The sequence below is a fragment of the Cenococcum geophilum genome (assembly GCF_001692895.1).
Source record: "Cenococcum geophilum 1.58 unplaced genomic scaffold K441scaffold_66, whole genome shotgun sequence".
Lineage (NCBI taxonomy): Eukaryota > Fungi > Ascomycota > Dothideomycetes > Gloniales > Gloniaceae > Cenococcum > Cenococcum geophilum.
Genome location: NW_027137624.1, coordinates 845,447 through 861,733, shown reverse-complemented (window position 1 = coordinate 861,733; position 16,287 = coordinate 845,447). Strand labels below are relative to the sequence as shown.

The window sequence follows — 16,287 nt, the reverse complement described above, 5'->3', positions numbered from 1 at the left end:
TTTATAGTAAGGCTTAATAATAGATAAACGGAATTAAGTAGGTTTATAGGGCATCTAAAGAGTATAAGTCTAACTATTAATTATAATAAGTTTATATAGGCCTAACTATCCTCCCTTTTTACGCTATACGCGTACCTTAGATTGGAGTGGCAGATTAAGTATAGTTAAGGTATTTAGGCCATTTCTTATTCCTAATGCGTTGTTGACCTAGCGCGTAGCGTAGAGACGTCGCACTTCCTTCGTTGCCTTGCGAATTGCCTTAGCTTATTATATAATAGAGGGAGATAGTAGAGAATTATTAGTTATTTAAGGGTAGGCGCTAAAGACTAGTAATATAGGTACGAGCCTATTTGGGCCAGCGGTATTATTAATAGCCTTAACAGCCATTTATAGGATAAGCTCTTTGCTAGTACCCTCTAGTTCTAAAGAAATAATCTTATATACGCGGCGTAATAGCGTATAGTATTATTCTACCTTTCTAATACTATTATATGCCTTAACGGGGACTTCCTTAACCTTAATTGTTATTACCTTTACCTATTATTAAAACTCCGTAGATAAGAAGTTCTTTCCTACGTTATAAACGATTTAATTAGGGGGTCCTAGGTAGATATTAATCTAGCATAATTAAAGAGTATCCTATGCGTTCCTAGCTAATATATCTTTTAAAAAGCGTGCAGCTTAGAAGGAGGTTAAGAAGTTAATAACTTAGAGTACTAGCTTGCCGCTAAAATATATAACATCCATAATAATATAGAAGTTAAAGTTATAGTTGTCTTTAAGGGTAAACTTAAATCGGCTAGGGGACTTCTAGTTTATTTGGCAGTAATAGCAGTACTTTATAAGATATTTAATCGCCTTAACCTTAACTTTATAACCTACTCGTTAAAGAACCCTAAGCAGTTAGTGAATAAATAGGTGGCCAAAATAACAATATAGTTAACGTAGCTTTGACTCAGTTAAGTAACTTTAAGTAACGCTCCTTTTTAGCTATTAAAGGAGCAACTAAGGGTGACCCTACTTACGTATAACGGGCACCCAATTATCTCCCTAAATAAGCATATTCTTAAGGTTGTTAAGCTTAACACCTAATTTATTTATATTTTAGATGCAGAATAGAAATGGGGTATTTGCGGAAATAATATAGAAAGTAATATATTCTAACGGGGTTTAGACCTTAATTATGCTAAAAGAGATTATAGTACCCTTACCAAAGCGAATTATATATTGGCCTGCTGTTAATTAGTTAATCTAGATAAAACTATTAAGCTACTAAAGAGCTTAGACTTAAGGTTCTCCTACTATAGATACTCCTACGGCTCTAGTATCTAGTATAATACTATAAAAGACGTTCGCCAAGTATCTGTTATTAAAGGAGAACGCGGAACTTTCCTTTAGCTTATTAAAGATATTTAACCTTATAACAGAATGGAGCGTAGATTAGTTATTAAGGATAGCAACGGTTTATGCGCTATTTACCTTACTATACTTAGTAAAGTATTGGTCGGGAGAGTAGTCCTTAATTTCCATATCCATAAGGAGCTATTCAGCCTCATTAATCTTACCCTTAAGATCTTTTTCGCCTTTATATTAAACCAGGAAGCTTTAAAAGTAGGCTATAATAACTTCTTAGTTTCCGACGTTTTATACGCTCTGGCGAAACTTATTATATACCTCCTTTCGTCTATTAAGGGGGTGTCTAGTTAACTAGTAATTTGGCTTCTTATAAACGTAGCATTTCTTCTACTAATTATTGCAAAATAAACCTCTACGAGGACCTCTATGATTGCTTTATGGTCGACGTTAATTATACCCTCTACTATATCCCCTACTACGACCACCATATATTTAATTAGTCTAGTTATAATTATATTAGTTAGCCGGGTTAATTAAAGTAGGTTAGAGTTAGGTGTTAAATTGCTATACTTTTTAAGAGCGTAGGGCGGTACTAATAGAGGATCTTAATTAAATATATACTCCTTTATAAGTACTTATAGGGTTAAAGAGAGTAAGGTTATATTCTTTAACACCTTAGTATNNNCTAATNACTTAATCGCNTAGGCTAAAGTNCTCTTAATATNATTNGGATAAACNANNCTAAATTATCTAGAGTTAATTNAAAAGCTTTTAAAGACAATTAAGTTAAGAGGTACCTAGGTTTATAGCAATAATTCTTAGGAAGGTAGTCTCTCTCTACTCCAATATATACTACTGCTTATTCTCCTCTATTTTAAAGTAGCATCTTATTTCATATATTATTTGGTTAAAATTATATCCTTTTCCTGCTAAACAATTATAATAGAAGGTATTAGCTCGGCCCTTAAGCATAACTAAATAAGTAATATGGTATTAATTAGGTTCTAGTCTAACCTTCTAGCAACAGTTATAAAAGATACGTAACTTTAAATTAAGGATATTATACAGTTCTCCGCTAAACTTCTTCTCTTATTCTAAATAGAGCTTTATAAGCTCTATAAGCATTTTTAAGGTACCTCTAATTAGTATTTAGCTGTATTATATTATAGGCTGCAATAGTAACGTAGATCTAGTTAGTAGAGTTTAAAGGTTGTTAGACTATAAAGCAAGGGGATCTTGCGCTTATTAGGGGTTATTAATTAAGGTTATAGGTTAAGCTAGTTAATATAGGGGAGTTAAAGATAGAGGTGGAGGCGATAGATATGGAATATTAGAACTTATACCTATAGCGATAGAGTTAGAACACGTCTCTAGTGGTATATTACTTAGGTTCTATTATAATTTAAGCTTCTTTATAGTGCGTAGTTGGTGCTTAATCTCTTATAGAGTCTATTTATGCTCTTCCTTTATATTAATAACGTATTCCTAAATATTGTCCCTAATACTACCCCCATCTATAGAAATAAATACTCTATACTCCTAAAGGAAGTTATAGAAGTCCTATATAATATCTTTATTTATAGGAACCTATATTTCCTTTATCTATCTAATAAAGTCCTCCTTTATATAATACTATAGCGCAGTATTATTGTATTCGCTGTCTTTATAGTATTCTATGCGGTATACTAAGAATCTATTTAGGTCCTGTTACTTAGTAGTTACAAAGTTAGTTATGGCTCTATCCTATATCTCTAGGTTAATGTCTTTCTTATACTTCTTCGGATAGGTTAACGCCATAGTAGGTAGAATTGACGAGGTGTCGTACGTTAAAGGTAGGTAGGATTTTCGGTTTTATAGGATCTTGTAGGTTTGCTATTAAGAGGTAGGCAATTTAAGATATTGTTTAACGCGTTTTGGACGTTAACTTGGGACCTTAGGTTTAGTAACACTTCTGACCTAAAGTACTTAACTAAATCTTCGTAAACGCGGTTATTCTACGTGATAGACGCAACTTGGTATCTCCTAGTACTCAGTAATACTTCTGTTACTAGTTTTCCGCAAGTCTAAGGTAGCACAGTATCGCCGGGATCCATTCCATATAAGCGTATATGGCACCCCTATACGAGACTGTCTCTTCTGTTTAAAAACCTAGCTGCTCTATAGTTAACTGTGTATTCAACCACTGATCAGTATTGGTCACACAGGGTAACTCACCAATAACGACTACTCGAGTAGGTTATAGTGATGTTGGTTAATAAAGCTTTTTTGATTAGAATAAGGAAGGGCGAGGAGCCTAAGGCTCCTCGCCACGCTAGTGCCGCGGCGACACGTGATGGCAACTTGCTATCACGTGACGGCAGTTTGCCGTACGTGACGGCAAATTGCCTCATTCCCGACATATACCAAACCTAATTAGGCAATTAGTCTATAGCTAGCAGAACGTTAGAGGGCCTAGATTTTAATAGATCTTAATAGGTTTAAAGCTTTATATAATTTATAAATTTTAGTATTGGGGAATATAATTAACCACCCCCTACCTAATTGGTTTCTACTACTTATAGACTATATCTATAACATAGAAAGGCCTTTAAATACACCTATAAATTATAGCGTAACCTAGTTTAGATGGAATCTAATAGTGTTATAGTGGTTTAGGGGGGTGGTAAAATTTAATCTCTAGAGCAATAGAAAATCTCATTAGAAAATTAAAATCTTATATTTTTATACCAGATATCGCGACTATGCTTTACTAAATAATAGATTATAATATCTAAGATATATAACCACTTATTTTACAGCCAAAATCAAATTAATTATATATTGGTCCTTATTTATAATCATTAAGAAATAGGCAAAATCCATATATTTACTAAGAAGTTAAAAAAGCTCTATCAAATCTTAATATAGCTTTAAATCTTAATATAGCTTTAAATCTTTTCCAGAATAAGGCAAGATCTTTTCCGGAATGAGGTAAGCAATCCGGAATGGAGCCGATTAAAGCGATACACGACTCATTCTGGAACAAGGACGACTCGTTCCAGAATGAGGCAGAAATGTTCCGGAACATCGTATGTACCGGTATCAGTCGGAACAGCTAGTCGTCAGAATAACCAATCAAAGTTAACCTTTTCCGATGCTGTTCTGAACTTATGCAAAATACAGGGGACCTGGTGCTAAGTTTGGACTAGCGTCTTGGGCCTGGATTTATAATGTAAAATATCACATGAGGGCATCCATTACGCGCGACAAGGGATTATTCCATTATTAAGCAGCTATACGGCGGGAGCGATGTATGATTAGCCATAGTCGGAGTGATGATATTATTTGTCCGTCGGTCAGAGTTTTCTGATAACCTTCGCCTTACTCTATAGAGACATGATCAACCCGATTAGAGGAAGCAAAGACCCTAAATCAAGATTTTTCAGCAATCGTACAGCACAGATCAAGTACCAGACACTCGACAAGCTCGAGTCCGGTTGCCAGGTCGTTTCGAATTACCTTAACAACATGACTCCTGCATACGACATGCCAAGGGTGGGAGAGTCATAACTGGAAGCTTCATTTCGTTTCAAAGGTGTTAACCGGATATTGAGAGTAATCTGAACATTGATTGATCATCCAGTTCTTCTTTTAGCACTTTCCATGTCTAACCGACTAACGTTCATGCGTCTGAAGGAAGGGTATATAATGAGCTCCTGATGTGCTCCTATGTCAATCATTCGGAGCAACAAGGCAGCATTGAACAGCTTCACACTCCAGTCTAATATCCCACCCTCATCCATACTATCCCCATCGAAAACCCAAATCCTTTCCGCCACCACAAAAATGTCCACACCCTTCCCCTCCTTAACCAAAACCTGGCACACAGAAGCCTACCCCGCCATCTCCCCAACCCGCCCTGAGCTCTCCACCAAGGGGAAAACCATTGTCATAACAGGCGGTGGCTCCGGCCTAGGTGCACACATCGCACGCGACTTCGCCGCCTCCGGTGCATCCAAGATCGGACTCCTCGGCCGCACCGAACGCACCCTCCTCGCGACCAAGCGCGCCATCGAAGCCGAGTTCCCCTCCACCGCCGTCTCGACCTTCATCGCCGACGTCGCCAACAAAGCCGCCATCGACGCCGCTTTCACTTCCCTCCACTCAACCCTCGGCCCCATCGACATCTTCGTCAACAACGCCGGTTACCTCCCGGCCCCGCAGGACGCCGCCTCCGCGCCGCTCGAGGAGTGGTGGCGCGGCTTCGACGTCAACGTGAAGGGCAGCCTGCTAGCCACGCAGGCGTTCCTGCGCACGAAGGCGGCCGCCGGCGCCATGCTGATAAATCTGTCCAGCGCGATCGCGCATATCCCGCCCATGGCCGGGTTCTCGGGCTACGCGGCGTCGAAGCTGGCGGCGACGAAGTTCTTCGATTATGTGCAGGCTGAGAATCCCGCGCTGCATGTTGTTAATGTGCAGCCGGGGATTGTGGAGACCAGCATGAGTATCAAGAGTGAGATTCCGGCAATGGATAACGGTATGTGCTCAGACTCTGTGACCATTTGAATGGATTGCTAATGGATTGCTGCAGAGAATTTGCCCGGTGCTTTCTTGGTTTGGCTCTCGAGCCCTGAAGCGAAATTCTTGAAGGGGAAATATGTGTGGGTTAATTGGGATGTGGATGAGTTGAAGGCTAGAGCCAAGGAAATTGAGGAGGGCAGTTTGTTGACTTTGTCGTTGGATGGGTGGCCATTCGCCTAGGAGCGTGTTTTGTGGTTGGAGTATTGATGAGGTGCGAGGCAGATAGATTTCTAGACTTTGGTGAAATAGATTTTCTCCTTAGCTCAAACGGTTGATGATTTTGGAACATATTACTGAAATTTTTTTGGAAAGAGATCTTGTCGGATACCTCTAAGGCGAAGCTTCGCAGAAGCTTTAGTAATGAAGTGGATTGCCCGTGAGAGCTAGTTTGCTTTTGCAACATTTCGTGGTATGGGCTTAGAAATATACCACATCTATCAGTCTTACTCCTCTGCCTTTCTTTAGGTCAATGCCATCTTTAACAGCACTGACTGACTCTTGGTGATAGTCCAAATGTTCTTTGGCTAGTCGACAAATTCAGTCAATACGGTTTCTTCCGAGTAGCTTGAAGCTGACATCTTGTTCCCTTGTCACGTAGGGAAATATAAAAATGAAAGAAGCTTCAGATATCCTGAATCATGAGGCGTCAGTAATTACAGCTGCTTTTATAGATAATGAGAAGTTGAGAATGTGAAAGAATTAACAAAATCGCCATCTTTCCCGAATCCGACCCTAACACCCCGCTTACGGAATTACCAGATTGATCTATCTCTTGCTCAATCATAGTCCATCACGTCATAAACTCAAAGCCTCAACATAGCCGGATGCGGCGACGGCGACCTCCCACGCAAAGCCGGCGAGCTGGCCCGCAGCATCGGCGACGCTGCAGCCGACAACGCATGCATGCTGAGGTTTGAGATAGCATCTAGATTTCCTTTCACATCCTCCTCGCTCAGATCCAGCATCAGCCTCAGCTCATCCGGCCTGAGTGGCTCGTCCAGCCCAATCATCAGCTGCAGACGCTCGCCCGGAATATCGTGGTAGATCCAATACTGGCCCAGATCCGAGACAGCATGCGGCTCCTCAGGGCGCGTAATCCTTGCATGCACCCTCCTAACCTCCATCCCAAACACCCCACTCAGATGTGCATCCGTACCAAGCCCCAACCTGCTATCGCGCCTCACGAACCTGGGCACCTTCGCATTCTTCTCAATCGGGCCCTCGCGGAGGCGATTACTCACCCCGCCATCCTGCAGCGCCGCACGCTTGAACACCGCATTCTTGAACTCGGTTATGCCCGCCACGAAAAAGAACTCTTGGTCCTTCCTAGCCAAGCCTGCAATCCACTCCTGGGCCTCGGGGTCCGCGCACACGGCCTCGAACGCCTCGCGCGGGCTGCGCGAAACGCGCTGGATCATCTGCTCTGCGGTGACCGTCAGCAGGTTGGGCTGCCGGTAGATTTTGCCCAGGTCGAACTTGGCGCCGTAGCTCTGCGCGAAGCGGCCCTCCTGGTCCACTGAGAACAAGTCTTTGTAGCGCAGCTGGATGAAGTAGTCATTCAGCTCGTCGACGTCAGCGGCCGCTTTGTCGCTGTAGAAGCCGTCGCGCTCGGGGTGGAGGGGGTGGATGAGGAATTGCCCAACGGCTACCTCGTCGGAGGGGAGGGGTTTGGGGAGGAGGGCGTTGCGTCCCATTGCTGTTGGAGGTTCGGTCGAGGTAGAGAATTGGAAGGAACTATCAGGATTGAGATGGTGAGTATCGGGAGTTGTGTAGGGAGGCCTTAGGGGTTGTGACGACTTGGCGGTTGGGCTGGAGAAATATGAGATATGCTATCGGAGCGGAGATCTATATATGGTTATCTAATCAAGCCCAGGAGTCTCACTTTTTGGTAAGTATTTAAAACAGGAGGAGTATATGCTTTTATTAGGAGGAGTCTATATTTAATTAAGAGACATCCCCTATTTCCAGCCTATTTTGACTATTTTGGACATCAAAAAAAGGATTGGGATGGCCACTAAGAAAGCACGACCAGACGAGGCGGTCGGATCGGAAGATCTGATTTGACGGCCGGTGGCCTAACGAAGCGATTCAGGCATGCTTGGTGGGGCCTCCAACACCCCAGCACTGTGCCCGGCCAAGCGGGCGATCGTAATACAACATGCACTTATGCCTCACAGCCAAGCCACAATCATTTATTGGATATCCGTTTTCGGGAATTTATCATCCTCGCAAGATAAGAGAAAAGAATAGTTAATGAAAAAGAAGTATGAGAAGTATCGCAGAACTGAGAAGCCATTCATTAAGACCACCTGAGGGTGCAATATCAAGGTTCGTCGAATGACCAAGGCTTTTTGAAGAGATGCAAAGTTGTGAAACATAGCATGTTGCAATCTAATGTTGCTGGCTGGTCACCTCTAAGAGCTAGGTTGCGCAGCAGCCACTCGTAGATGAGAAAATAACGGAGCGCTTGCGGCATCGGTTTCGAAGTTCTGAGGAAAGCGGCGAGAGGTTGGGGAACCAGAGGAACGGAGACGCGCGGATGGATTTATTCTATGGATAGATGGCACACCACCCTGGCGCATCTCGCTGTAAGTGCCTTATTAGCGCTGCTGATCGTTCGGAGAACGCCGTCTGTTTTACTGGGTACGGATCANCATGCTTAGAAAACGCCCATATCAAGATTAAATGAAGCTTTTTAAATCAAACGTTTGTGAGGGATTTTGCCTATATACTAATTTCTATGGAGGAGTAATCAAGCAATCGTCAAATTACCAAATGAGTGTCCAATCTCTTCCTTCAAGCTCTCGTCCAAATCTTTAAGCTCTTACCTAAATCGTCGGTGCTGATACTCTTCATCGGTAGGAGGAGCTCCTGGGATGGGCGGGTCCTGGGAATTCTCTGGCGCTGCAGTGCCCTGATCTGACTCCGCTGTCGGTAGGTTGACTGGATTGGGGACGTGAGTTGACTCTGGAGCAGGCTCTTCCGACACTGGAATCTCTGGATGAATTACTGACTTGTCGGCAGGAACAACATCCGAAGATGCGGTGGTTCCTGGATCGTATCTAGGGATCCTCCTTGGGAAGATTCCTCTAGTGCCAGACGATTGCTAAGTAAACTTAGCTTCAGCGATATCTTGCTCCGCTACCGAGTGGTAATGGGATCAGCGGCATCAGAAGGGCCAGGGACTGGATCAACATCATGCGGAGAGATTTCATCTTCTTGAGGATCCAGTGACACTGACGGAACGGCTGGCTCGGATAATGATGCTGTACCTAAGCGCTTCCCGATGGAACGAAGATTAAAGTATAGTTTGTCCCCAGAATCAGTGTTAGCCTAATCGATGTGATCTCAAGGAATGTAAGGGAGCCCAGAAGGCACCCCTACTTCCCCCAACATTATCGGTACCACCGTCATTGTTCGCAGCATCAGTGCCCTGGACATCGTTGTCTACCTTCTCCCGATCTTTCACTTCACCGGATTGAAGCTCAATTCCGGAGGACTCTCCGTCAGCTTCTGGCGCGGAGCCTTCTAACTTGACCTGCCGGGGACTCTTCGGAATCGCCAACACTAAGAGATGGCACTAGTGACTTGGTAGAGGTATCTGCTCCGGCAGGCGTGCCTAGTAGTTAGTCCTAGCTGGCCTCTTGGTTAACGAGCTCCTTCACCTTATCCGCCTTGTCCGCATCAAATAACTCTTGGGGCTCCGGGATAATGGTAGGGGGATTTTCCTGCGATGCGGCCGGAGTATTGTCAACGTCATTGGTTTCTGAACATTCAGCTGGAGGAGGGCCTTGAGCGGTCAAGTCATTAGGCTCCGTTGAAGGTTTGTTAGCCCCGTTAACCTCAGGTAGATATTGGGGACTCTAGAGCGAGGCCTTGAACGTTAAGAGGGTGTTGTTGAGAAGGGGTAAATACAAAATTCAGTCTCAAAGTTTCGCTTATTCCGACCTCTACCTACTATAAACCGAATTCAGCTATCTACCTAATTTGGCAATTGGTTTAATATAGCGCAACGCCAAACCAGCTTAGTATAACGCCAATCTATGTGCTGGGTTATAAATAAGCTTAGGTGGTTCTAGAAATTCCCTGAAACCTAACGCGCTATCCCTTGGCACGTTGAGATTGGTCCTAGGCTTATCGATAAGAAGTAGCCACCTAGATTAGCTGACCCCAGTCCCTACTATCACCAAGACGTATCTTCGTACGATTGATCTACCACAACGCCATAATTCAATTAAAAATCTATCTAGCTGTTTCCTTAGCCCCAGAACATTGACGAATTGTAAGGCCTTGTATATAGCAGTTCCTACACGTTGGGATGTCTGGATGACTGGGGTGTCTGGATGAGTGGTGAAACACATTACGCGTTGTTTTGATCAGACCTGCGAAGGATAGGCCTGATAGCCCTCTCGGATAATAGACCTATCAGCTGATAGTATCCGGATAGTCTTGGCAAAATCCCCTAATATGCTTATACTTGTAATACACCCCCCAATATTAAATAAATAAATATTCTATTAGTATAGATTTATAGAGCTTGTAAAGCGCTTTAAAATAGTACCACTTTTATCTAAATATCCTAAGGATAAGTAATATTGTATAGATATAAAGCTTATAAGAGCTCTGCGGAATAAGGCTTAGGGGGAGCCCCGCATGGAGCTTTACCAAAGCTCAGCAAAAGCTCTACACGAAGCTCTGCACAAAGCTCTGCGGAGGCTCTGCACGAAGCCCTGCATACGGAGGCTCTGCACGAAGCCCTGCATACGGAGGCTCTGCACCAAGCTCTGCACCAAGCTCTGCGTACGGAGGCTCTGCGCGAAGCTCTGCGGAGGCTCTGCATGAAGCTCTGCACGAAGCTCTACACGAAGCTCTACACGAAGCTCTACACGAAGCTCTACACGAAGCTCTGCGTACGACGGTTCTGCGTACAACGGCTCTACTACGGAGGCTCTATATAAAAGCTTTGTGCAGAGTTTCGTGTAGAGCTTCGTGCAGAGCCTTAGTAAATATCTTTAGCTTTCCTACTAAATAGATATCTCCTTTCTACCTTTTTATTTATGATTTTCTTTATATAAAATACTATAAAATAAAATAAAAATAGTAAAAAAGAGAGGAGACCCAGCAGTCTAAATTTAGTAACTTTTATCTATTCCTTATCCTCTAGTTCCACGATCTAATTCTTACCCTCTAATGCTCTTACTAAAGCCGCTATAGGCTAAGAATTTTTATTATACGCCGAATATTAAGCCCTATAATCTCCGCTACTTGTAATTTCTATAGCACCCACTACAGAACCCTGTAGTTAAATTTTTGCGGGATATCCAGATATTATCCGGATATTATCCGATATCCGGGTTATCCTCGGAATAGGATTTACCTCAGCAAGCTCAGACCATAGAATCAATTAGCGGGAAATACGTATATCCGCAAGCGGATATCGCTAACCTTTTTGTTCAAAAAGTTGATTCTATGGCCTGCAGAGACTTTCGCGAGATTTATTAAAGCGGTCCAACTTGTTTTGTATGGTAGAACGGTTACCTTCTTCAACGAAATTAATCTACACCCCACACAACAGCTATCATCTCAGAAATACCCGTCAAATTGATCCGCAGAAGCAGCTCTATAATCGATAAGTATATCTAACCCCTACCGACCCCACGATATCTAGTAGGAAACGCGCCGCCGAATGGGCGATTCGCCTACTCAGGGTCTGCACGAAGCTCTGCACGAAGCTTTGCACGAAGCTCCGCACGAAGCTCTGCGTACGGAGGCTCTGCAACAGAAGCTCTACGTACGGAGGCTCTGCATAAAGCACTGAACGAAGCTCTGTGTTACGGGAGGCTCTGCACGAAGCTCTGCACGAAAGCTCCGCACGAAGCTTCTGCGTACGGAGGCTCTGCACGAAGCTCTGCACGAAGTTCTGCACGAAGCTCTACACGAAGCCCTACGTACAGAGGCTCTGCATGAAGCTCTGCCACGAAGCTCCTGTGGTACGGGAGGCTCTGCACGAAGCTCTTGCACGAAGCTCTGGCGTACGGAGGCTCTGCACGAAGCTCTACACGAAGCTCTGCACGAAGCTCTGCAACGAAGCCTCTGCGTATGGAGGCTCTGGCACGAAGCTCTACACGAAGCTCTGCCACGAAGGCTCTGCACGAAGCTCTGCACGAAGCCTCTGCACGAAGCTCTGCACGAAGCTCTGCACGAAGCTCTGGCACGAAGCTCTGCACGAAGCTCTGCACGAAGCTCTGCACGAAGCTCTGCACGAAGCTCCGCACGAAGCTCTACGTACGGAGGCTCTACACGAAGCCTCACACGAAGCTCTGCACGAAGCTCTGCACGAAGCTCTGCACGAAGCTCCGCACAAAGCTCTGCGTACGGAGGCTCTGCACGAAGCTCTGTACACGGAGGCTCTGCACGAAGCTCTGTATACGGATGCTCTGCACGACGGCTCTGCGTACGACGGTTCTGCATACGACGGCTCTACTACGGAGGCTCTATATAAAAGCTTTGTGCAGAGCTTCGTGTAAAGCTTCGTGCAGAGCCTCCGTACGCAGAGCTTTGTGCAGAGCTTTTACATACGGAGCCTTAGTACGGCCTACCCAAATAATAACTGCCTAAGGTTCTTTAAGGTACCTATCGTAGATCTATGCGGGTTTTATATACATTAGGTAGCGTTTACTCGCGTTTAATAAAATTATATAGAGCTTACGCTCTTAACAACGCGGTTTTTTTTTTTAACGAAAATAAGCATAAGACCTGAAAATACTTAAGTAATAAAAATAATATATTCTAAAAGCTAAGGTTCTGTTATATAATTGATGAACTTTAGGGAATAATATAAAATACTAGTGTTGAGTTATTTTAATATCCGCAACCTCCGCAACGCGGATATCGTTTACGCGCTTTACAAATGTTGCGAAACCCGCTCAGACGTGATTCTGGTGGTTTCGCACAAACGTAGTTAGTCAGCTTGCGGACCGATTGAAAATCCGCACCAACAGAATCACGTCTGAGCCTGCTGAGGTAAGGATAGGATTATTATCCGCCCAACCGGATAGGATAATTTATCCTCCGCAGGTCTGGTTTTGATTCTGGTGTTCGTGCACGGGCCTTCTTCTTAGGCTCTCGATGTGCAAGGAGGTGGAGGTTGGAATAAACGAAACTGTGAAGGTAGGTTTTGTATTTACCCCTGCTAAGAATTCTCTGGCCCATCCTTCACAGCTTGCCTAGCTAACTTTTCCGCAGCTCACTTAGCTTTCTTCACTACTATCTTCCCGTTCACAGCCGCAATTTCTTGCTCCATAACCTCTAGCTTCCTAGTAGCTTCGACTGTCGCCTGATGGCTCTGCACAGCTTTCCGCGTTGCAGCCTGCAGTGCGAAGAACTCTATTCTGCCCTAGTGCCTGTGGCAGCCCGGCGTAACTCGGAGAGGAAAGACATTCACATAGCTGGGAGGCTGGGAAGAAATCGAGACGGGTAATACGATGGAGCAAATTTTGGCAAGGAGTATTCGAATATCTATGGAGAAATAATGGCTTATATGGAGCGGATATACATCGGAGGAATTTGGTATTGCTTGGGGGGATAAGAGAGTATGTCAGTATTCAGGACAGACAGTATTGAATGATTGTCTGGTTTTCATTGACGCTTTTTGCTTATATGGAACAAAGGAAGAAGAGTCTAACCCGCCTTTGCTCTACTTAATTACCCCAAAATGCCTTGAACAATGTTTTGTTCTGAATATTCTCTACGCATCCGGGCCAAGCGGCGGCTCGCTGGCAGCCATATTACACTGGCGGAAAATTCTTACCTCTTCAGGCGTGAAGCTTCCAGTAACTGTATGAATTACACCATGGTTGTTAAAGACAGCAATATCTCCCTCCTCCCAATCGATTGGATAAACCAGCTTCGGTGCGATTCCAGGCCTTTGCAGGCGGTGCACAATCTCTCGAACCTCCTTCAGATCATTAATGACGGTTCCATCTGCCAGATGCAACTTCTGAACAGCGCTGGGATGGACTTGCAGCGCCAATTGGCCGGTGACGGGATTTTTCCAGCACATCGGGAGAATCTTGATCTTCTCTTCCTCAATCGGAGGGAGATCATCATAGCTAAGCTCAACACCATCACTCTCCATTCCGAGGCCGTCTGAACGTGACCGAGCAGGAGACATCCAGATATAAGGATGTGGCGCATACTGAACCTTTGTGGTCCGTGCGAACTCTTTGTCTTCCGGAGACAATAGTTCGTACATCTTGTAGGAACTTGCAAAGGCAGTGCTCCCCCGTGGTACTCGGAGCTCGTCACCTGTGCCATCATCGTATCGGAGAGTCTGCTGCTCGCCTTTGGGTACTTTCACAGCCATGAGGGAGGTGACACGAGGAGGTTCAAGGTCGTATAGGGCAGCATCGATATGCCATCTGAAGAAACGGGTGACGTCACGGTCTTCCTCTGGGCTGACGGGATACTTGTGGAATTTGTTGTGGTGAGGGTGCTTGAGAGTGATATTCTCCAATCCTTCAAAGGAAGCTACAGGGCCGTTGCCAATAACTTGTACCTCAGGTTGATGCGGGATCGTCTTCAGGTCAGGGTGGAGCACGGAGCGCTTCGCATCGAGTGCCTTACCGTGACCATAGCCATTAGCGGTGGGGTCGAAGAGCCGAGTGAGGTCATATTGAGCGTATGGAGTAAGAGTTTGCTGGTTCTTGAAGAGTATGACGCTGTTTTCGTAAAGGGCACGTCGGATGGCTTCAAAATCCGCCTCTGCACCTCTGTCAGATGGTACCCTTAACAAGTATGGGAGTTGGTAAGAACTTACCAGTGATGTTCTCAAGATCTGCTCCACGAATCTCCGCACCGAAGTCGATAGCCGAGCCTTTCGGAGGCTCAATCTTGTGAACACTGATCGGGCTGGCAATGGAATGAGGCATTGTGACTAGAAATTTAGCGTGTAGAATTTTTTGGCGGTAGGACTTTCAGTTTAGGTCTTCTCACTTAGACTATGGACTGAAGAAATCCCAGTATGCTTCTACCTTATATACTGCTACGCTGGACTAGCTATCGCCTGTACTGATGGAGGAAGAGGCCGGGAGGGTGGCGGAGGTGGCCGAAGGCAAACAAAGACCGAAATCTCTGGAGATTTGCCCAATCAAAAGGTATCATTGGGAAGCTACTCGATCTAGATAGAAAAAGGAAGTATACGCGCAAGAAGTCCCGCAGCCTGCCAGTGAGAAAATCGGGGGTAGGCGTAGTGGGCACCATTTCGGGAATCTTATCACCATCGCTTAGCGCCGATGGCCATTCCTTTACGCTGCTTTTGCCCCGCCGTGCATCATCAGCCCCGCTAAAGGCCCTCAAAAGTAGTTATTAGACATATTCTAGAACGCCAGAGCTGACTATAGTGAATATGCGAATGGATACTGTGGGGAAGAGAAGTTTGCGGGAAGTCCTTGATCGGGTGCATGGCAAGAGTGGTGCGTGTTCAGTGGGATCGGACACCACCGAGAATATTGTAAATTATCATTCAATGGAGGTCTGGTGGTCGACAACACGTCGTTATGAGGTGTGTAGGGCCGAACAAAAGTAGCGAGAGATGCTGGAGGTGTGTAGAAAGGAGGTGCGAGGCGTTATCTTACCACTTCGAAGTCTAATCCTTCTAGGTCACAGTATTATACAACAATTTTGCAACTCCTGTCGATAAAAAACTAATATAACAGCTTTTCGAAATGAAATTCATAGAGCAAAGAGGAATGTGAACGTGTTTTAATGGCTTTGAAAACGTCACGTAGCATATAACTTCTAATAGACGTCGGAACCGAAAAAGGCGGCCTGATTTCACTTATTATTTTTACGAGGACTGCGAAGTGCTATATGGAGGCCGGTAGAAGTGCTTAACTACCTCCTCTGACAGCTATCTCCCTTTGAGCGGTTGACAGCTTTTTCTCCGGCTCGTTATCTCAGCATTCAGACTTATCTTATAAATCAGTTACTATATCCCAACCACAGGAGTTATTATATATTTTATTAATATATTAGATTCTTTAGGTAATTATATTTTTATAAATATATACTACAGCCCTATATCTATAATATTAAGGGGCGAGATATATTATTGTAGAATATAAGTTAGGGGTTGTTCGGTTGCAATATGAGGCCTCATATTCAGTTCATAATCTGATGATGGAGTGATTTTGTCTATACGGCCTCAAAAATTGAATGTTTCTCTCACCCGTTCGGGCTTTTTGTAGGGGAAGTTTTGGTATTTTTGCTGTTTAAGGGAAAGTTAATAAATCACGCTAACCACCGGACGCGCCTGGGATTTAGGATTAGGAAGGTGCAAAAACTTTTGCTAGCGACCTCCGTGCTAATTAC

At 44.3% G+C, this 16,287-nt stretch overlaps 3 protein-coding genes across 3 annotated transcripts; 1 reads left to right on the top strand and 2 right to left on the bottom strand.

The window, feature by feature from the left end:
* Window positions 1–5,181: 5,181 nt before the first annotated feature.
* Window positions 5,182–6,096, top strand: K441DRAFT_587889 (NAD(P)-binding protein; the record flags this gene model as incomplete). Its single annotated transcript, XM_067644688.1, has 2 exons — window positions 5,182–5,872; window positions 5,927–6,096. 2 exons carry the CDS (start codon window positions 5,182–5,184, stop codon window positions 6,094–6,096), a joined length of 861 nt encoding a protein of 286 aa, XP_067498095.1.
* Window positions 6,097–6,235: 139 nt separating this feature from the next.
* Window positions 6,236–7,885, bottom strand: K441DRAFT_669010 (uncharacterized protein). The gene has a single exon (XM_067650088.1). The coding sequence runs from the start codon at window positions 7,608–7,610 to the stop codon at window positions 6,720–6,722; it is 891 nt and encodes a 296-aa protein (XP_067498094.1). The 5' UTR covers window positions 7,611–7,885; the 3' UTR covers window positions 6,236–6,719.
* A 5,389-nt stretch (window positions 7,886–13,274) lies between these two features.
* On the bottom strand, window positions 13,275–15,183 carry K441DRAFT_621124 (Clavaminate synthase-like protein). Its single transcript, XM_067645958.1, has 2 exons — window positions 14,735–15,183; window positions 13,275–14,679 (listed from the first exon to the last, which is right to left on the bottom strand). The coding sequence occupies exons 1-2, from the start codon at window positions 14,844–14,846 to the stop codon at window positions 13,664–13,666; spliced, it is 1,128 nt and encodes a 375-aa protein (XP_067498093.1). The 5' UTR covers window positions 14,847–15,183; the 3' UTR covers window positions 13,275–13,663.
* Window positions 15,184–16,287: the final 1,104 nt, after the last annotated feature.